At 46.3% G+C, this 21,880-nt stretch overlaps 2 protein-coding genes across 5 annotated transcripts; both read left to right on the top strand.

Annotated features, from left to right (window-relative positions):
* The first annotated feature begins 93 nt into the window (after window positions 1-93).
* On the top strand, window positions 94-2,525 carry LOC129707898 (uncharacterized). Of its 4 annotated transcripts, XM_055653342.1 has the most exons (3): window positions 95-415; window positions 657-838; window positions 1,169-2,525. In XM_055653342.1, the coding sequence occupies exon 3, from the start codon at window positions 1,225-1,227 to the stop codon at window positions 2,461-2,463; it is 1,239 nt and encodes a 412-aa protein (XP_055509317.1). In that variant the 5' UTR covers window positions 95-415; window positions 657-838; window positions 1,169-1,224; the 3' UTR covers window positions 2,464-2,525. The 4 variants fall into 4 exon arrangements, with proteins under 4 accessions (XP_055509319.1, XP_055509316.1, XP_055509317.1 ...); XM_055653344.1 differs by lacking the exon at window positions 657-838 and having other exon boundaries at window positions 94-415; XM_055653341.1 differs by having other exon boundaries at window positions 94-838.
* Window positions 2,526-7,535: 5,010 nt separating this feature from the next.
* On the top strand, window positions 7,536-21,648 carry LOC129707896 (carboxypeptidase A1-like). Its single transcript, XM_055653337.1, has 11 exons — window positions 7,536-7,658; window positions 9,177-9,258; window positions 9,880-10,014; window positions 10,823-10,921; window positions 12,366-12,467; window positions 13,621-13,722; window positions 14,187-14,297; window positions 16,224-16,314; window positions 18,229-18,428; window positions 19,352-19,436; window positions 21,257-21,648. The coding sequence occupies exons 1-11, from the start codon at window positions 7,594-7,596 to the stop codon at window positions 21,439-21,441; spliced, it is 1,257 nt and encodes a 418-aa protein (XP_055509312.1). The 5' UTR covers window positions 7,536-7,593; the 3' UTR covers window positions 21,442-21,648.
* Window positions 21,649-21,880: the final 232 nt, after the last annotated feature.

Genomic DNA, 21,880 nt, shown 5'->3' with positions numbered 1-21,880 from the left:
GGCCGGGCGTGTTTGAACAGAGGCGGGAAAGTTGAGCCGTGACGTGGGCGGGGCCCGGGGTCAACCGGGGGGGGGGGGGTCAATATACCCGGGGATAACACCATCTGACCTTTCATTCCCCCATTAATCACCACACAAAGGCACATCAACAGAAGGAAACAGTTTATAACAGCATTTGTCATCTTGGTGTCGCTAGGCAACAGCGACAATAACCCGCGAGCGCAAGCAGGACCGAGCCGTGGCTACAGGAGCCCAGACTAGACTAGACTAGACTAGACCAGACCAGACCAGACCAGACCAGACCAGACCAGGCCAGGCTGGACCAGACTAGGCCCCACTGACTGTCAACATCAACACCACAACCTGATCCACGGGGTTGGCTCGGCCTTGAGGGAATTTTAGTGCCGTCTATCAGGTTTATCCCCTTTGCACGTGTTTTAATGTTTAGTATTTGTGTATAGGGAGGGAGGGAGAGGGGGGAGGTTGCACGGAAGGTCATCAGGTCAAAGGACGTGACGCACGGAGTCGCTCACGCCTTCTGGGGTACAAGGCAGCTTCCGGCTTACACTGCTAACACACGCAACACCAACTTTCTCAGTTGGTAAAAAACCCACTAAAATGGTCAATTTCTGCGCTGTATTAAATTGTGCCAATAGGGGTGACCGCGAGAGACATTTATCGTACTTCAGAATTCCGAAAGTGAGGAGAAATGATGGTAAAGAGAAACGAGAGGTGAAGGGACAACAACAGCTAAAGTGGTTAGCGAACATTGGCCGTACAGATATCAAGATTGAAAAAATTGCGAATTATCGCGTTTGCTGTCTGCATTTCATCAATAGTAAGGCATTCTTTATGTTTTTTATTCTTGATTCCTTTGGTATCTAAAAAGTTTTAGAAGTGATAAATGCATGCAAAAAGAAAACGCTTCTGAAGCTAAATTTATCATTAGAAAATCGCAAACCATACGTGGGTTTGAATTACTTTTCACCCAGATACAAGGAATGGCATAATTGTTAGCTGTTAATTGGACATAATCCAACTCAGTAAATTGGCAATATCTTTGAAAGGAGTGAGTGTTTAAGCTGTCAGGACATTTTATTATTTGCCAAAATATACATTTTTGTTTAATGCCTACACAATTATTTGTTTAGTTATTTCTGCATTACAGAACAACCTGCAGCATGGAACAATGTTACCAATCCTGATTGGGCACCAACTGTGAATATGGGACGTAACGTTAAACGTAAAGACCGCCATACTAGTTCAACAAAAAGAGAGTGTACGAAGGCCGATTTGATCTCAGCTCAGGCACTCGTAGCTCTGCAAGATGAAGTTGAACAGGTAGCTCTGCAAGATGAAGTCGAACAGGTTAATGATTATGAAAACTTTGAACCGGAGCTGCAAGTACACCATGAACTTGACATGGAAACACAAACACCAGTCAAAGAAACAATGGACACATCAACACAAACAGAAATGTGTGCAGCAGACATAACAGTACTGGAAGCACAAGCAGCCAGCAACAATAAAGACCTCGCTAAAGCAAGGCAAGAAGCAGACCAAATTAAGTTTTCACAAGAAAGCTTTTCCAAGGACGACAAAAAGGTTGAGTACTACACGGGTTTACCAACGTTTACCATTTTGATGGTGGTCTTCAATTATGTTCAGGACAAGCTCCCCACTAGACATTCACTAACATATTTTCAGCAGTTGCTGATCATCTTGATGAAGCTCCGACTTGCAGTGACTCATGAAGATCTTGCGTATCGATTCTTTGTTAGTGAATCCACAATATCACGCGTGTTCAATACTGGGCTTGATGCCCTTTACGGCATATCCAAGTTAATTGCTTGGCCCGAAAGAGAGGTTCTGTGGAAGACCATGCCCATGCAATTTCGGCAGACATTAGGAAAGCGTGTGGCAGTGATTATAGATTGCTTTGAAGTATTTTGTGATAGACCTACAAGTTTAGATGCGCGCACCCAGACTTTGTTGAACTATAAACACCATAACACCATCAAATTTGTATTAGGTATAGCACCAAGTGGTGCTATTTCATTTGTATCTGCGGCATTGGAGGACAGCGGCACAGATAATACAATTACACTTTCATCTAACTTTTTTGACCACCTGCTCCCTGGAGATGTCATTTTTGCTGATCGCGGTTTTGACATGAAAGATTGTGCCGGATTTTACGGTTGTGAAGCAGAAATCCTTGCAATTACAAGTGGGAAAGCAGAACTATCTGCGCTGGATGTGGAAAAATCTCGTGAATTTGCACATTTACGCATTCACGTAAAGCGTGTGATTGGTGGTGTCAGGCAAAAATACCGAATTCTAAGTAATACTGTACCACTGGAGTACATGATGACCAACGCTGAAATTCAAGCACCCAAAATTGATAAAATTGCAAGGATCTGTTGTGCACTTTTCAACTTAAATGCAGCCATAGTTTCACAGTAGGGGCAGATAGTTTTGCTTTCGTATGGGGCATATACGAACAATAAAAATTCTCAAAAAAGTTACTTGGCTCATGAGCATTTATTATGGATGAAATTGTAAGTAATTGTCAAATCATTGAATAACAAACACAGAAGTTAAAGTGCACTTCAAAATCTTTAGCATTAAACTTAAATTTAACAGTTTGAAAAAGAGACTGTTGTGTGAAAATGACCACAAAATGTCCTTCTATGTGGTTTTATGCAGTGCAAGGCTAACTTGGTATATAAATGCTGGACTTGGTATTTATGAGAAACCTGTTCAGCACAACAGTTGCAGTTCATTTCTTTTTGGGAACTTTTTTTTGTAATTTTGGGAGGAGCCTACAATCTGGGCAAAACCATTTTTTTGGTGTCTCATAATTTTCCAGCAATTTCAGGCATTCAAAATGAAACCACAAAATAAAACACTTTGGGTTATCACATGATCATTTTCCCGCTTTCCCCCTCCTGACAGTAGCACCACTTTTTGTTTATCCTGGTCATCGGTCTCCATGACATTCTTTGACATATTTTTGGGAGGGCTGGTAAAATGCTCACCAACAAGCTCTGGTAACACACCTAAATTGAAGAAGTGAATGGCAGCAGCTACAGCATCTGTCCAAAAAGTATGATTACCCATTATATGCTCTGTATGGGGCGGATGTCATCACTGGTCCATACCACAAAATCGCAAAACGGTCTCTCCGAGACAAATATTTGGGCTTGGACCTGGTAGTAGTAAGCATGCTCATTGGACAGATGAAACTCACCATTCACATCATGAAGACAAAACTGTTTGTCCTCTGCAGTGTACATTAAAGACATGTCCTTCTTACAGAACGGACATTTAGTTTCACAAACATCAAAACATCATCCCCGCAACAATGCTTAGCACACTGAACCAGTCCATCCGGTGTTGCACCCAAATGAGGGTACTTGCGGTTTATGGTCAGTCCTGAGTCACTATGAAACCGGAGTGTTCAGTACAGCATATAATCGTCATAAGCTTGTCTTGCTTGCTGTTCATGATCACAGCCCCATCTTGTTGCCTCGGTGCTTAATCTGAACAGATCGGAGGAGCACTCCGATTTAATCAGACTAATTGCAGGATTTGTTACTAACACCTATGAGAGAGAAGCAAGTGTTACCAAACTTCTGAATTCTCTGGGGTGGAACCCTCTCCAAGACAGACGTGAAGCTCACCGTTTGACCTGTTTTTACAAAATCTTAAATGGTCAGCTCGACATAGATTACAAGACCTACACCAAACCCAAACCAATTAGGAGCAGACGAGGGCATTCAATCCAATTTGTGATTCCAGCTACAAAGACAGATGTGTACAGCAATTCGTTCTTCCCCCGCACAATTAAAGCATGGAATAATCTCCACCCTACTATAGTTACCCAACCAGATGCATCTAAATTTAAAGTAGCTTCCCAATAACCCTTTCTGGCTTAAGTTCTCCGTCCACCACCTCCAGTTTAAATTCCATTTGGAATATTTTGGAGGACCAAGAAACCAAGAACCAAGGAGCACCTGCATTTGTCCTGCAAGCACTTTTCAGTTTTAATGCTGTAATGCGGCCTGCCCGATACCAAAACCAGATATTTGATTTGGCTTGCTGACGAGTGTGTGCCTCCACATTCTTTGCCCCCTCCTCTGTAACAATAATCAATATCACACCTCTTTAGCCGATCAGCATATGTTAAGCTGAATGTGTCTTTGTCCTTTAAGTCTGTAAGAATGGGTGGAAATTCTTTTTTAACAGTCTCGGAAGGAACAAATCTTGCTGCATAAGGGTCAATAGAGCTAATTATGGTCGATTTTGTTGTGGCCAGGGACAGGCCCAACAAAAGTTCACTCATTGCTTGTCCTGCAGCAGCTCCCATGTTGGACAAGAAGCGGATGCCACTGTTGGAGCTTCATCTCTTGTTTGTTGCTGTTTCGGCTCTGTCCCATCTATGGCAGCATCAAGCCATCATTTCCCCTGCTGCTGAAGAGAAGTCAACTTTGCTGACAGGCGCAGCTTTAACTTGCTTTCTTGTTGGCTCCATCCAATATGCTTTGACCTGGGTGACTGTTGTTTTCTCACGAATCCGTACTCCAGCGTCAATACCAAAGAGAAGCATTGCTACATGGGTACAAACTTTGCCGAGCAATCACAGCGGGCACTGCAAATCTGGCCATTTGTCCCAATAACCCACGGCAGCAATGACCTAGAAGTCACGCCTACAGCTTGCGAGTGAGGAACCTATAGTACGAGGATAATTGAAAAGAAAGAAAGAAAGTGTTAAAATAGCTTCCAATAAGTAATAGCAAAACAAATGATAGAAAACTTACTTTTCCACACACCACTCGTAAGTGTGGACAAGATTTGGGATATATACACTAGTGTCATGTAACCAACCATTTCCAGGAGTATAAGCCTCCGATGACTTATACTCCTGGAAATTATTTGCTGTGTATGAACTGGGTGTTGAGATGAGATAGGCCATGATGTCCATGGAATTCAGTTCTGGTAGTTGGGAGATGTCACGGGATTTCTCAGCTTCAGGCACTAAGTAAGGTTTAATACCAATCAAGGAGACTTTTTGGACATATCGTGCATACTCCTCAGTTGCTAGATTGGAAGCATACTGCGGATGCCGGGACAGAAGACGGGCCCGCTGTAATGGCAGCCATAGGAAGTGCTTACCTGAAGTTCACCGCTTGTACTCCAGAAGGCGTTGCATGGCAACAGTACGATTCAGGGGTCGTGACCTCGCCTGCCGTGCAAGGGCCCTATTATCATATGCACAAGTGAGGTACAGGTATGATGAAAATGTCCTTGCAGCAACATCACAGGCACATAGACTCTGTCAACACAAAAAAACATGAATCAGACATAAATTAGCCAAGATGGTAAAAAGCAGAAGATTGTGGTAAAGAAAACATTTGAGAAAAAGCATAATTAGAAAAGTTTGTGGTAGTGCAAGAGGCCTGTAGTATTTCCTTGCTGAAGTAGGACTAGTGTTCTGCAGGAAGGTTCAACAAACCAATAGTTCTGGAGAGAACTTGTTTCTGAGCCTGGTGGTGGGGGACTTCAGGCTTCTGCATCTCCTGCCTGATGATACTGTCATGATGAAGGCTTTGGCCAAATTGCGAGGATGCTTGATGATATATGCAACCTTCATGATGCAGTACCTCATGTAGATCCCAGGAATGATTGGGTTAACATATGATGACCATTTGTAGGCGCTGGGCCTGTATTTACTAGAATTTAGAAGGATGAGGGGGCACCTCATCAAATCTTACCGAATAGTGAAAGCCTTGGATAGAGTGAATGTATAGAGGATGTTTCCACTAGTTGGGATGGGGGAGGGAGGGGGAGGAGGGAGATGGGATAGGGGAGGGAGGGGGAAGAGTGTGGAGAGGAGGAGGAGAGGGGTGGGGGGGGGAGAGAGGGGGAGAGAGTGGGGAGGGAGGGGTAGGAGGAGAGAGGTGGAAGAGGGACACAGGGGTAGGGGGAAGGGGCAGAGGGAGAGGGGAAGGGGGTGGGGGAGAGAGGGATGGGGGTGGGAGGAGGAGGGGGAGGAGAGGGAGAGGGTTGAAGAGAGGGAGATGGAGAGGGGGAGGAGAGAGTGATGGGGGGGGGAGAGAGGTGTGTGGGGAGATGGGGTACCACCTCCAGTTTAAATTCCATTTGGAATATTTTGGAGGACCAAGAAACTAAGAACCAAGGAGAGTCTCGGACCAGAAACATTAGCCTCTGAATAAAAGGATGTACCTTTAGAAAGCTGATGAGAAGAAAGGCCAAGTCAATGGATATTTTTAAGGTGGAGATTGACAGATTCTTGATTAGTACAGGTATCAGGGGTTATGGGGCAAAGGCAGGAGAATGGGGTTGAGAGGGAAAGATAAATCAGCCATGATTGAATGGCGGAGTAGACTTGATAAGCCGAATGGACTAATTCGACTCCTAGAACTTATGAACTTAGATAGCTCCCTTCAATTACATGGAGGGCAATGCCCATCGTGGACTAGGCCAAGTCCAGCAGTATCTAAAGCTTCCATGCGTTTGATTGCCGTAACAGGCTATGGTTCAACCGGTCAGGATATTTTCGACAGGGTAGGTACAATTGATTGAAGGCTGAGTTTCAACCTACCATGACTGCTTAAGAATTAAGATTCTAATAATTCAAAAAATCTTTAAATGGAAGTAGGGGGGGGGGGGGGGGGGGGGGGGGGGGGTCAAGAAACAAAGGACATAGGTTTGTGAGAAGGGAACATGTAATAGGAACCTGGGGGGCAACACATATGGTGGTGGGTATATGTAACAAGCTGTAAGAGAAGGTAGTTGAGGTACTATAATAACGTTTAAATGACGGTCCCCATCCCGAAATGTCACATCCATTTTCGTCAGAAATACTACCTGATCTGCTGAGATACTCCAGCATTGTGTGTCTAATATTTAAAAGACATCTGGACAGGTACGTGGATAGCAAAGATTTAGAGGGATGCTCGTGTAGATGGGACATCTTGGTCGGCATGGGCAGGTTGGGTTAAATAGCCGGGTTCTGTGCTCTATGTGACTCCATGGAATTACAAAGGTCCAAACTGCGGTGGAGATCGTGAAACAGGAGCGGTTGGTCAAATCGTTTGTGAGTCCAGATGCATCATTTGTTGATTCTAAAACTCACATTGGGTCTGGGGAAACTGGGAAACGCAAACGAGTCTCTCTACTTCACGTTGTAACTTCCAGCTTCTATCTACTGAAGTATGTTGTGACTAATTCAAAAATGAGGAAACTGCAGCCTTGGAGCGGCGCAGTGCAGGCAGTGCAAAATGATACTGAGGCTTAAAGGGTTAATTTACAAGGACAATTGCATAAATTGTATTCTGGTAAGTGTCCAATGAATTCGAGCGTCATCAAGTGATTATGCTGATGCATATTTCTGCTCTCAATGATTAAGATGCTTCTGGAAAATAATACAGGAAAATTATTTTGTGTGGGAATTATTCCACCTTTCTGCAAATTAATGTCAGTCATTAATCTCCGAGCCAGGCGGCCGCCCCCGCGCCTCTCGCCCTTTATATACCGACAGGACATTGGGTCTGTCTGCAAGACTTCACCATGGGGAAACTTTTGGTTTTCTCTGCTTTGCTGGTGGCCGTTTGTGTTCATGGAGGTTTTGTGGGGTAAGTTTGTGTGGCCCAGTGGCGGAGTAACTTCCAAGTGGCCACAAAGCGCTGGAGTTAACTCAGCGGGTCAGGCAGCATCTCTGGAGAATATGTGTAGCTGACATGTCGGGACGGGATGAAGGGTCTCAACCCCAAATGTCACCTCTCCAGGTTCTCCAGAGATGCTGCACGACTTGCTGAGTTAGTTACTCCAGCACTTTATGTCATTTTGTTCATTAACCAGCATCTGTAGTTCTTTGTAATTTTCGAGCGGGTCCATTAATATTAGTTTACCAGAAATCAGACTAAAGTGTGGGAGATCTTTATGTTGAGTCGTTAAGACTTAGCATCCCATCTTCAATTGTTGAGCAAATTCACCAAGACCGGTGCAGAATGTGGGGGGGGGGGGGGGGGGGGGGGGGGGGGGGGGGGGGGGGGGGGAGGAGGGAGGAGGAGGGAGGGAGAATGGACAGGTCCCAAGCGGAAGCCGAGACAAGTCTCCACAGACGGTACCGGTGGCGCAACGCTAGAGTTGATGCCGGACAAGCCTTGCCAGCGCTTGATCCCGACGACGGAGTTTGTACCTTCTCTCTGTGACAGCGTGTGTTTTCTCCGAGATCTTCGGTTTCCTCCCACACTCCAAAGACGTACAGGTTTGTAGGTTCATTGGCTTGGTGTATATGTGTAATTTGTTCCCAGTGTGTGTGTGTGAGGGTCCCTTCTGTCGTGCTCCCATCCCCCATCCCCAATCTTTGCACATCCCCAACCCTGGACTTTCACCTCGTCTCTTTAATTTCATATATCTCCTTGTGTTTTATAACTAATTTCCCCTCTGGGATAAATAAAGTTCTATCGTAAGTGTTAATGTGTGGGGATCCCTGGTCGGTACGGACTCGGTGGGCCGAAGGGCTTGTTTCCGCGCTGTATCTCTAAACTAAACTGAACTAAACTAATGATGCTGCCCGACCTGTTGAGTTACTCTAGCACGTCGTGTTTTGCTCAACATTCCAGCATCGGCAATCTCTTGTGTCTCCATTAGAATGGACAGGCACTTAAGGTCAGGAGGAACACGATGGGCCGAAGGGACGGTCTCCGCGTTTCCACTCCCATCTACGAATTCTGGAGCTCAATGAAGGCAGCACATTTAAACCAGATCAATTCTTTGATGGTCTGAAGAATGGTCTCGACCCGAAACGTCACCCATTCCTTCTCTCCGGAGATGCTGCCTGTCCTGCTGAGTTACTCCAACATTTTGTGTCGATCTTCAATTATTTGATCATCAGGTTTGAATGTGGTATTTCCCTTGGCTTGACTGGGGATACGAGCAACAATGAGAGAGAAACTACGGATTAAAAAACTCCAGGTAGTTCACGGGCTAGAAATAGGTGACTTGTAAGGTTGTAAGATTGGGGAAAGTACGGAGATGGGGATGGCAAGTCTATGTGTGTTTTAACAAAATGTCAACCCCACAGTTTGTAATCATTTGTAAAAGGGCCAGCAGTGAAATGTGACCAGTAACCGCCGGCCTGCTTACAGGGATCAGGTACTCCGGATCACACTCAGAGATGAGGAACAAGCGAGTTTGGTGATGTCGATGGAGGAACAGGATCATCTCCAGGTAAGGCCATAGCCACTCGCCTCGCCACTCGCTCCGGGTGGAGCTGCAGATACCCGGGGCACCTTGAGTGGAAATGTAGAAACAAGGAACTGCAGATGCTGGTTTTTCATTGCAAAATGCAATCTGTCTCTCCCTCCAGAAAGGAATCAGATTTGTGTGTAGTGGGAAAACTGGCGTATGGAGCTGACAGTTGAATATTATATTCAGCATTGTTGCCAATAATGTGTCCTCCTGACCTATTCGACACTTAAAGCTGAGTTTTCAGTAGATTTACTTTGAACTAACGGTAGACACAAAGTGCTGCGGTAACTCAGCGAGTCGGGCAGCATCTGTGGAGAAAAAAGATGAGTAACGTTTCGGCTCGGGATCCTTCTTCAGATGTTGACGAGACTTGAGTGCAGGCAGTGACCGAACGGCGGCGCCGGACGATCGGATACCGACAGGATGACATCACCTACCCTTGGCCTCCAGAGATGCTGCCTGGCCCGCTGAATTACTCCAGCATTTTTGTTGTTGTAAACCAGCGTCTACAGTTCCTTGTATCCCCAATAACACGCAGAGCTGGGCAGCGATTAAGGTGGCCACTGGGAATGTGTAAATGCCATGCTTCTTCTCCCCTAGCTTGACATCTGGCGGAGTCCCCACAAGACCGACCTCGTCATGGATGTCCGTGTTCCTCGGGGTAGTCTTCAGACCTTCAAGGTGTTTCTGGAGCACAATGGGATCCAGTACTCAACAATGATTGAAGACCTGCAGGTACAGCCTGTGCTAACCCGTGTCACACCGACGGTCGCTGGCCTGGGCTAAAGGAGGGACAATAGACAATAGGCAATAGGTGCAGGAGTAGGCCATTTGGCCCTTCGAGCCAGACCGCCATTCAACGTGATCATGGCTGATCAGCCCCAATCAGTACCCCGTTCCTGCCTTCTCCCCATATCCCCTGACTCCGCTATTTTTAAGGGCCCTATCTAGCTCTCTCTTGAAAGCATCCAGAGAACCTGCCTCCACCGCCCTCTGAGGCAAAGAATTCCACAGACTCACCACTCTCTGTGAGAAAAAGTGTTTCCTCACCTCCGTTCTAAATGTCTTACTCCATATTCTTAAACTGTGGCCCCTGGTTCTGGACTTCCCCCAACATCGGGAACATGTTTAACAATCTTATATGTTTTAATATATCACCACCTATATCACCAGCGACCCCGCGTGTGTGTGGGGTCTTGTTCCCGTGTGGGTGAGAGTACAGCTGTGTAGTTATGTGTGGGGGGGGGGGGGGGGGGGGGGGGGGGGGGGGGGGGGGTTGTGGGGTCTCAAATATGTAAGTAGAAACAGGATGAGGATTACACTTGTCTCTGATACGCAAGTTTGATAATTTGCCGGGAAAGTTGAGGCGCAAAAGAAACCCGGAAGAATAAAAGAACAGCGAAGATATTGATCATGTTTTGCTCCCCTCCAATGTCATCAGTTAGTCACTTATTTAATCGCTGATTGTGGGGACTTTAGTGCAGCATTTTAACGTGCCTTAGGAATTGGAAAGGCCCGTATAGTTTTGCATTGCATCTTTTAGGTATTGATTGAGAGCGAGAAAGCTGAGCTGGAGAGGTCGACCATGATGGAACGCACCTTCTCCACATTCAACTACGGCACCTACCACACCCTGAGTGAGGTGAGTACACGCCCCGGGAAACCACCAGGTCAGTCCGCCCAACACCCGCAACATGCGGCAACCCGGGGTCCAGGGTCGGCTAGAGCGGCGTAGTCAGCTAGATTGGCTGATGGCTGGACCACTGGCACTAACTAGTCAGCCGTCGCTTCCCTCCGCTGGCATGCGGTGTTACCGTGGGTGGAGAGGGGCCGAGTTGGGCCGAAGGGCCAGTTTCTGAGCTGCATGACTCTATGACTAACTAGAGAGAGGAGGGAACGAGAGCGCTAATTGACTGGCAATGCTCTCTGGTGCGCGAGGTCCACTCTTCTCAGCAGAAGATGTTACCCGGAGCAAAATTCCGCAGCCCCGACTATTTACATGTTCTGACACATTTGAACAGCCAAATTCAATAATCAATTCATCGGTAGCCGATGGATTAGTAAGTGTGTCCTCTCTGAAAGTAATTAGCAAAGACCAGTGAACCGCGGGTTGAGGGAGGGGGCATGTGTAATTATTCCTGGATGATATCCAACGTCACTTCTCCCCAAACCACCACAGATTATGATTCAATCTGATACCCAGGGATGTTCTCGTCAACTTTTTCCCAATTACTTTTTTTTCGCTCCTGTTAGTTTCCCGCAACCCGAAAGCATACCCCGGTTTACGTTTCACCTTCATGCCGTATACCCTTACCCCGTTGTTGACAAGAACTGGCGGTACATTAACACATCTGTCACAAGCCTTCGCCCTTTCATCAGGTCACAAAGTCCGGGAAGTTTTTTTTAGTTTTTACTTTCAGAGATACAGCATGGGAACAGGCCGTTCGACCCACCGCGTCCACCCCGACCATCATAATGGTTCTATGTTCTCATCGACACCCCACACATTTGGAGCAATTTACAGAAACCGACAACCCTGCACGTCTTTGAGGTGTGGGAGGAAACGGAAGCACCCGGAGGAAACCCACGCGGTCACAGGGAGAACATGCACACTTCACACAGACAGCACCCGAGGTCAGGATCGAACCCGGGTCTAGCAGCTGTGCCATTGTTGCGCCCTCAAGTATAGAGTCATATATAGTACGGAAACTGGCCCTTCGGCCCAACTTGTCCATGCCGACCAAATTGTAGATGGACGCAAAACCCTTTTGACTCATTTTGATCTCATTCTTAGAAAGGGCTATCGGCATCAGACAGCATCCCTCATTGGAGCAGCTACCTGGGAAAAGCAGCAACCCTTAATCCCACAAAAGTTATTCAGGTGGTGATCACTGCAATGAGCCGGGGTCCAATGCTCACCTTGACTTGCTCATCCTAGTCCAGGATATTCGCCGTGGTGTTTAGCAGCCTCTGAATTCCCCTAATCTGCTCTGTAACTTAACCCAATGTTGAATGTTCCCCGGCCCGCCTGGTCGTCTGCCTTCTTTGCGTGTTAGGTTTTAACTTGTCTCTCACCTTTGCTGCAGATTTACACATGGATGGACGATCTGGTCTTTGCGTTTCCCGGGCTGCTGCAGAAGCTAGAGATTGGGACGTCGTTCGAAGGGCGGCCGCTCTACGTGCTGAAGGTGTGGAGAGAGTCAGTGTTGCAACTTCTCACCAGCTCCGTTACTAAAGCTTCAGCAGACCCATAGTGCCAGATTTCCACACTATTATTGCCGTTACAGTTTCCACAAACTTCCTATGGAGTCTGGTCCTGTCCAGTCCCTCCAGATTAGCCACAGAATGTGTAAATGGAAGTCTGATTGAAAGATGCAGCATAGAAACATAGAATGCAGGAGTAGGCCATTCGGCCCTTCGAGCCTGCACCGCCATTCAATATGATCATGGCAGATCATCCAACTCAGTATCCCGCACCTGCCTTCTCTCCATATCCCCTGATCCCTTTAGCCACAAGGGTCACATCTAACTCCCTCTTAAATATAGCCAATGAACTGGCCTCAACTACATTCTGTGGCAGAGAATTCCAGAGATTCACCACTCTCTTTGAAAATTTTTTTTTCTCATCTCAGTCCTAAAAGATTTCCCATTTATTCTTAAACTGTGGCCCCTTGTTCTGGACTTCCCCAACATCGGGAACAATCTTCCTGCATCTAGCCTGACCAACCCCTTAAGAATGTTGTAAGTTTCTATAAGATCCCCCCTCAATCTTCTAAATTCTAGCGAGTTCAAGCCGAGTCTATCCAGTCTTTCTTCATATGAAAGTCCTGACATCCTAGGAATCAGTCTGGTGAACATTCTCTGTACTCCCTCTATGGCAACAATGTCATAGGACATTCCAGCATGGGACAGGCCCTTCGACCCACCGAGTCCACGCCGACTATCGATCGCCCATTCACGCTAGTTCTATGCTATCCTACTTTCTCATCCACTCCCTACACAATGAGGCCAAAATTAACCTACAACCAACTCTTTGGGATGTGGGAAGACACCCGGGGCACCCGGAGGGAACCCACACGGTCACAGGGAGAACGTGCAAACTCCACACAGACAGTGCCCGGGTTCAGAGTCGAACTCGGGTCCCTGGTGCTGTGAGGCAGCGGCTTTATCAACTGTGCCACGAGTTGGTTTCCATTATCCCATTGAAAATCATCCCGCTTCCCAGAAAACGAACCAACACGAAGCCGGGTACCCACCTAACCTAGAACAAGCCGAGGTCGATCCGCTCCAGTCCCAATCCTCGTCCCCGCCTGTAATCGTCTTCCATTTACTTGTGTGAAGTTCAGCACCGGGGGAAGGCAGCGTCCAGCCATCTGGATCGACAGCGGAATCCACGCCCGCGAGTGGGTGTCACCAGCCAGCGCCATCTGGATGGCGAACAAGGTAACCAGCCAGCTACGGGGAACCAACTAACTGCAGGTGCTGGGAGCTAGAGCAAAACACAAAGTGCTGGAGGAATCTAGCGGGCCAGCTAACACCAGTGGACGAGGCAATGGTTAGGCGGCATTTCAGGTTGGCACCCTTCTTGAAACTGGGGTGGGGAGGAGAGAAAGGGGGTGGGGGCGCGGCAAAGCACAGTTGGATCAAGATGAGGGAGGTCTGATTGGCAAATGGTGGAGTAAGTGACAAAGGCTAGATGTGAAAAGATACGGAGAGAAGAGATACGGGCGAAATTCCGGGGAGGTGTGATTCCTTCTTCTTGCGTTTGAGGCAGCAGAGGTTATGTAACCGAACGCCCTTCGGGTTCCACGTGTTACTGTAGACACTGGGAACAGCGAGTCCGCTCATGTTCGTCCAGATCCAATGTTATCACAGTACTCGCCACATGTTCTGTCTTTCTCCTGTAGATCGCCAGTGACTACGGCCAGGAGACCTTCATCACGTCGTTGCTGCAGAGAATGGACATCTACATGGAGATCGTGGTGAACCCCGACGGCTATGTCTACACGCACACCAAGGTCAGTGCCCGGGGCGCCCAGCTTGGTGCCGCCCAGTGTGGTGGGCTGCGCTTGGAACAGCTGGTGTGGTTATATCACTCATAGACACCGAGTCCCCACCCGTCATTCTGCCCCCTTATTGTGAACACGCTGGACACCTGTCACCTGTTGGTGCTGAAGATGTTAGTAAATACACAGGTAACCATCTATCAGGTAACTAACTGTTCGTGGGATAGTCCAACTTTAACTTGGCCCAGAAAACGAACGAGGAGCTACTGGGGAGGTTTCACGGCAGTCGGGTCACGACCCATGACCCGTGCTGCTGATACACTACGCCAACTGGAGTACACGCGATGAACTGCAGGTAAGTGCAGGTGACCATTGTTTCAAGCGTTGCGGGCCCGTTAAAACTAGTCGGAATTGCCACTTTTTGCGCTGTAAATAATGATGGAAATCGGGATAAGCGTGAGAGACATTTAGCCTACTTCAGAATTCCAAAAGTGAGGAGAAATGACGGTAGATAGAAGCGAGAGCTGAAGGGACAACAACAGCCTGAGTGCTTGGCGAACATTGGCCGTTTGCTCACTGCATTTCATCAACTAAGGCATTATTTGTGTTTTTTCTTGATTCCTTCGGCATCTAAAAAGTTTCAGAAGTGATAAATCTGGCTGTAAATTTTTTAAAGCGCCCATGGTTCTCAAGTGGGTTTTTACATACAAAAATAAAACGCTTCTGAAGCAAATTTTACAGTCAGGTTTATCACTTCTGAGACTTATTAGATACCAAAGGGAATCAAGAAAAACATAAATAATGAAATGCAGTGTAGTCCCTTCAACTCTCGCTGTAGTCCCTTCTCTCTTTACCTTCATTTCACTTCACTTTTGGAATTCTGAAGTTGGGTACATGTCTCTCACACTTACCCCGACTTCCACAATTTTTTACAGCGCAAAAATTCAACATTTTGGCGGTTTTTAACAGGTAGGAAAGTACGCATTTCTTGCATTAATAACATATACCGGAAGTTACGGATGTCCTCCAGATGGATTGAGCGGCTCCGTTCGTCAAGCCCTATGACCCAGTGACCTTACGTGCACACCCCCTATACCTCCCAATCTCCCATTCATTACATATACTGTGATCCGCTGAGTTCCTCCTGCAAGTGTCTAACTTCGGTGTTAACCAGCATCTGCTGCTCTCAGTGTAAAACAATCCATTCTGTCTACCTAATTGATGCCTCTCATAATTTTATAAACTTCTATCAGGTGTCCCCTCAACCTCAATGTTCAAAAGAAAACACTAAAACAATAATTTCACTAATACTCCCTGATTCCTCCAATATAGTTTACATGCAATATGTAATGCTTTAAGACAAAACAGAAAACCCACAGAAAAGGTCTTGACAAACAGGAAACAGATAATGTGTAGGAAGGAACTGCAGATGCTGGTTTAACCGATGATAGACACAGAAAAGCTGGAGTAACTCAGCGGGACAGGCAGCAACTCTGGAGAGAAGAAATGGGTGATGTTTCGGGTCGAGACATTTTCGGACCTGAAAGTCTTCTTCAGACTTCTTCAATCCGAAGAAGGGTCTCGACTCGAAATGTCAACCATTCCTTCTCTCTAGAGGTGATGCCTGTCCCTCTGAGTTACTCCAGCTTTCAGCTTTCTGTATCTATCAAGAGAAAGATAATATTAGCTCAAAGGAAAAAGATCATAACATCACCAAAAGAAAAGTTAGGCAAGAGAATTTTGGAAAAATAAGTATTAGAGCATTCTTGTGATTTCTGAGAACGAATATTGTAGCATCCCTGTGTGGCCAGATCACAACATTATGTTTCCCTCATGAGCTTAGAGAATGGGTGTTAGCATTCTTGAAAGCTCAAAATAACTATTGCAGCACCTCTGTCTCTCCACTGCTGGGATTAATATCTTGTGTAATTTCCATAGAATCGAATGTGGCGCAAGACCAGGTCTGTAGCCCCCGGAGGGAAATGTTTTGGGGTCGATGCCAACAGGAACTTTGATGCCGGCTTTGGAGGTTCGTGAGGGAATTTAAATTTGTTTTCCCTGTCTCCGCATCCCATTTTCCTTCCTTCTTTCACAAGCTGTAGTGTGAATATGTGGCCTCGTGTATGGGCTTTTGGTCAAGCCTGTGCTTTTCCAGTTGTCCTCCGAGGAAAATTTGAAGTGCCCTAAAATAAGAGTATATTCCTCTCATGGCCAGAAGTGGGACCATTAGGCAGTGGGATTCAGAGAGCTGGAGACACTCTGAAGAGCGCAGAAGCAGGAATATGAAGCAACAATCTGCTGGAGAAACTCAACTGGTCAAGCAGCATCTGTGGGGGCAAAGGAATGGTTGGTGTTTGAGATTGTAATTTTGAGAACTTTCCATCCACAGATGTTGCCCAACCCAATGCGTTTGGATGATCAGCCATGATCATATTGGATGATCAGCCATGATCATGTTGAATGGCGGTGCGGGCTCGAAGGGCCTAATGGCCTACTCCTGCACCTATTTTCTATGTTTCTATGTCCATCCTGCAGATTGTATATTTATCCAGAAAACTATTTGACCACAGTAGCCACCACTGTTGTGCCTATTCCAGGGTTAAATCCGTATAGCTGTAGCTGTCACTGCCTTAGCCTCCAGAAATTAACGGTCTGGTGGCTAATCATGATGTCTTGTTCCCTCTATCCTTGGAATATTGAAGCTGAATATAATGACTGAATGCATTCGGCAGAAATGTGGGTGGCATTATAGTCCAGAATGGGCTATGTTGCTGGAGTAATAATTCAGAGATCTGAACTCTTGATCTCAATAGTATTCAGTTAATTTAAACCATTCATTATATAAAGGTGAAGCAAACTAGGACTAGCCTCAAAGAACATTGCAGCACAGGAACAGGCCCTTCAGCCCACAATGTCTGTACTGAACATGATGCCAAGACCAACTCTTATCTGTCTGCTACATTCCCCCATTCCCTGTTTATACAGGTGCCTATCCAAACATCTCTTAAATGGCACTATTGTAGTGCCCTGCCTGCACTACTACCCCTGGCAGTGCATTCCAGGCACTCACCACAGTCCATGTAAAAATACTTGCCCCAAATATCTTCTTTAAATTTGAATGTTAACTTTAAATGTTGCCCCCTCATCCTAAAACTCTGCACTCTACTAATTGACATTTCTATCCTGGGAAAGAAGATCTAACTGCATTTATCCTATTTATACCTCTGAAAATGTTATATACTTCTATCAGGACTTCTGAAATTGAAGTAATTGATTCTCGGGAAGAGAAACCTGTACATTGGGGAAGTACTTTTGATCTCACTGGAACAACATAGGAGGTTGTGAGGAGATTTATTAGAAATCTAGAAAACATGAAAGATGGGATAACTGTTGCAGATTAAGATTAAAGGTGATTGATTCCCAGTGTCAATAGTAATGCACCATTTTTTACAGGTTGTGGTTAGAATCGGACAGATAGGATGTGGTAGTGAAAGCAGATTTGATTATATTCTAAACAAAGCTGAATAGGTAACATGGAAATACCATAAAGAGCTATGGGAAGAGGATGACTCACTTCACTGTCCTAATGTAGGGCTGGTGTAAACTTAATGGTCTCAAAAGCTTCCTTCCCTGCTGTAACCACTCTGTGATTCTGCAATGGGAAGGAAATCTTACCCATTCAGACCTTGAATTGATTTGGTGAGACAAGGTCAATCCGGGATGAATGCTACACATCCTAAGCAGATGAGGTAGCGTTCAAGCAGAGGACCACATGCATCGCTGCTGCATAGTCAGACAATAAGTTGCAGCTTCCGCGGGAAGAGGATAGTGGACATCTGCACTGTGGTGGCACCTTCAGGAGAGGAAGGGAATTGAGGATGACGGGAACAATGCACTTGGATGTTTGTGTGAGGAATCATTGTGTCTGTACTTCCGATGATAGGTCCTGGAACCAGTAGCAATCCGTGCAGGGAAACTTATCATGGACCCTACGCCAACTCTGAATCTGAGGTTGCAGCCATTGTGAACTTTTTGCAGAACCACAAAAACATCAAGAGCTTCATCTCCATTCACAGTTACTCACAGCTCCTCATGATTCCCTTCGGGTATAAATGTGTGCATCCTGCTGATTACCAGGAGCTGGTAGGTCAAACTTTACCTATGTTCTTAATTCTTCACCCCCCCCCCCCCCCACCCCACCCCACCCACCCCCCTCCCCTTGCCTTCTCACCATAGTGTTTTTTCCCTCTTTCGCCTATTTTTTGCAAGTCAGGCATTGTCATTTACTGCATCGGGAAGAGGTTTGTTTCATTTCAACTCAGCATCTTCAGTTAACATCTATGAGATACATATTATTTTATAATATTGTCCTACCCTAGATAACCAGTAGGGGGCACATTGCAAACAGGAAAATGGACCTTTCACATTCCAGAGGGAAAATACATAATTAGTGTCCCTGTTCCAATCCATGTTGGAGCTAGTCATCTCAACATTGAACAAGAATTGACCCAGGACTCCTCTGACCAACCTATTTGCAAGTTGCTTCTACTGGCTTCTCGCTCCAAGCTGGGGTGAAGGGTGACAAACAATGCCCGATCATTTAGTGCATTTTGTGGCGTCAGCCTAAACACGAGCCACTCATGCTCGAACCCTCGTCAGGAGATACGAGGGCGGGCACGTGACGTCATGGGTTAGAGGGAGTGTCCTGGTACTTAAGGTCTCTCACCTCGAGACCTTGAGGAGTCAACCGGTAGCTGAGCCCGAGAGAACAACCTCGTTCGGCTACAGCAACATTGTAATATAGTTAGTGCACCAACCTAACGTGTCACCACTGAATAAACGACCCTTTGAACCGGCCTGACGTCTCACCTTTATTCACCACGTTTGGTGCCGCTACAATATCCAAAATACCTTCTTCAAAGGTGAATGTGATGATGAATTCCACATGGAAACAGTGAACAGGAGAAGCTGGATGGCTTTTCTTCATCATGTAAAATACCTTTTGCAAATGAACTCTAGTAGTCAGGAATTCTTCTGTTGCTGATCCTGATTATTCTTTGCTTTAGGAAGGAATTGCCAAATCCGCTGTCAGGTCTTTAACCTCGATGTATGGAACACGATACGAAATTGGATCCATCTGTGATGCAATCTGTAAGTCATCTGGCAGTGTTACAGTCTCTTGCATAACGATGTCAGGAGAGAGAGAATGGATTTTACACTCCCTGATGGCTGGTAACTGTAGTTCTCAGTGTAGTAGAAACAGTGTCTTTAATGCAGAAAAAATATTACTTAGTTCCACACTTGCTTTACCAAACAAAAGACTCATTGATTCCAAGCCAAGTAGAAAGTTATGAAGGCAGTGACAAAAGTCTTTGGAAGCACCTGAGAAGTGAATAAGTAGGTAAGAGAGAGGTAAGAGGTAGGATAGAGAGAGGTATGGAGCTTTACTGAACAAATTGCAGCACTTAGGACTGTGGCAACACAAAGCTCGACCACCAATAGTGGGGAAGCAATTAAAATTGGAATGTACAGGATCTGGTGGAGTGGAGAATCATATTAGAGATTCCAGGGACGAGGGACGAAAGACTATGGAGGGACTTAAAAACCAACATGAATATGGTAAAAACATAACCTTCCCTGAATGGTTCCCTGATCCGTCATTGAATGAAAGAGATTACTTCTGGTGGGGAATAGGAATATTCAGAGGAAGTAGTCTGGGGAGGGGAGGGGATGGCACTTGAGTTCAGTGTAGAATTGGTATCTGGTGATTTCCACTACCAAGGTGAGGGTAGGACAATGTTGAATATCAGAGCACTTGAGTTCAGTTGACTCTCCTTGTCTTGCCTCAGGCAGGAAGATGAGATACCTGGATGAAATTATGCGGGTGATGGTTGATGTACATGGACAGTGGTTTCATCAGAATCAGCTCAGGAAAGATGGAAGAACACCAACATTATAGACATCAGCTGAGGCTCATTATGTAATCTCTATAACTGTCGTGGGTTCAAAGATCACACTGTGGTGGCTCGACTTTTGTCCTGGACATGGGGGGGCCGGCCGGAGGCCGTGTCGATTGACCGTTTAAAGCCGGCGCACCTGGACATTGACCAGCCGGTGCTGGTTGCTCAACCTCGGCCCCGAGGGCGCCCCCCCTCACGACTCCCTCCACCTGTCACTCCACCTGTCCTCCCGCCGGCCCCTCGACCTGTCCCTCCACCTACGCCCCCGCAAGCCCCGGGATCTGCTGACTTCCGCACGCGGGCCGGCCGGGTGTCGTGCGCCCGCCGGTGCGTTTTGTGCCTCTGGTTCTGGGGGGGGAGGGGGTCCTGTGGCGGCTCCTAAGGGTCATGCCATTATACTGCCGAACCCCTCAGCACAGGAGTGGTGCAGTCCGGAGGCGGCCCTCAGCCGGAGGGTTTAAAAGGCAGGGTTTGGGTGCCATCTTCCTCTGGTTTCGTCTTCCCTTCAACCGGGAGGAATACAATAAAGGTGCTTCTCAAACACTGGACTTCGTGCCTCCTTTTGAGACCCACGCACCACAACACCAGAGATTTAAGGACTTAATCCAAGTTGATGCTCCAGTGCAATGCTCAATTTAAAAAAAAACTGAATTCTTAGACCTATTGCTGAGATTGGTGAGACATTCTTATTTATTCTCTTCAGTATTTATGAAAAATCCCTTGACAGGGTAGTTCTCCTGTGTGTCCTGAGCAATGTTAACCCCTCAACCAATTTCACAAAGACAGATTACTTGGTGTATGTGGGAGACTCTGTACTTTATATGTCAAGCCAATGGCTTTACTTTAGAATATGTCTCATTGGACTGCTTGCTTGATCATCCTTGGACTGCATCTTTGATCAACCACGCACATCAACACTAGATGAATCCAAACTCTTTATTTAATTTATAAACCCAGATGATCAAATACTCAGAAACCAAATTGTTTCTCTTTCCCTCGCTTCCTTTTCAGATCAGGCTAGTGGAGGCAGCATTGACTGGACTTACAACCAAGGCATCAAATACTCCTTTGCGTTTGAACTCCGTGATACTGGTCGCTATGGTTTCATGCTGCCTTCCAGAGAGATCATTCCAACTGCCCAGGAGACCTGGGAAGCGATGAAGTCAATCATGGAGTCTGTTGGCAGCCGCTCTTGATCTCTGAACCAACTGCTAATAAAAAGGGTGAGGCAAAGATCCGATGTGGGCTGAATTCCACCGAGAGAGTTGCATATTCCTTCAAACAAATAGTTTGTGCCAAATCCGCTGAGTTCCTTCTAGTTTATGTCTGTCATGGAATGTATGAGATCAATCCTGTTTCAATAAAACAAAGATCAGAAAGAGATAAACTTGGTGATGCCTGGAATTTAATGTGTTCTGACTAAGATGTGAATTTATTTACTGGAGACAGAGGCAAAAATACAAAGAAGAGTCAGGTGTCGCTCTTTGCCTGGTATTGTTGTCCCGTGGTTGTGCGAGAGGCAGCAGAACGAGTGCACAAAGACTGAGATCATAAGAGCTCACCCCAAACACCCAGCAACTGTAACTGCACTCCCACATCATCGGGAATAGTCATCTCCTCTCTCACTAGTTATCC

This window comes from Leucoraja erinacea, chromosome 22, assembly GCF_028641065.1.
Source record: "Leucoraja erinacea ecotype New England chromosome 22, Leri_hhj_1, whole genome shotgun sequence".
Lineage (NCBI taxonomy): Eukaryota > Metazoa > Chordata > Chondrichthyes > Rajiformes > Rajidae > Leucoraja > Leucoraja erinaceus.
This window is presented reverse-complemented; position numbering and strand designations above follow the sequence as displayed.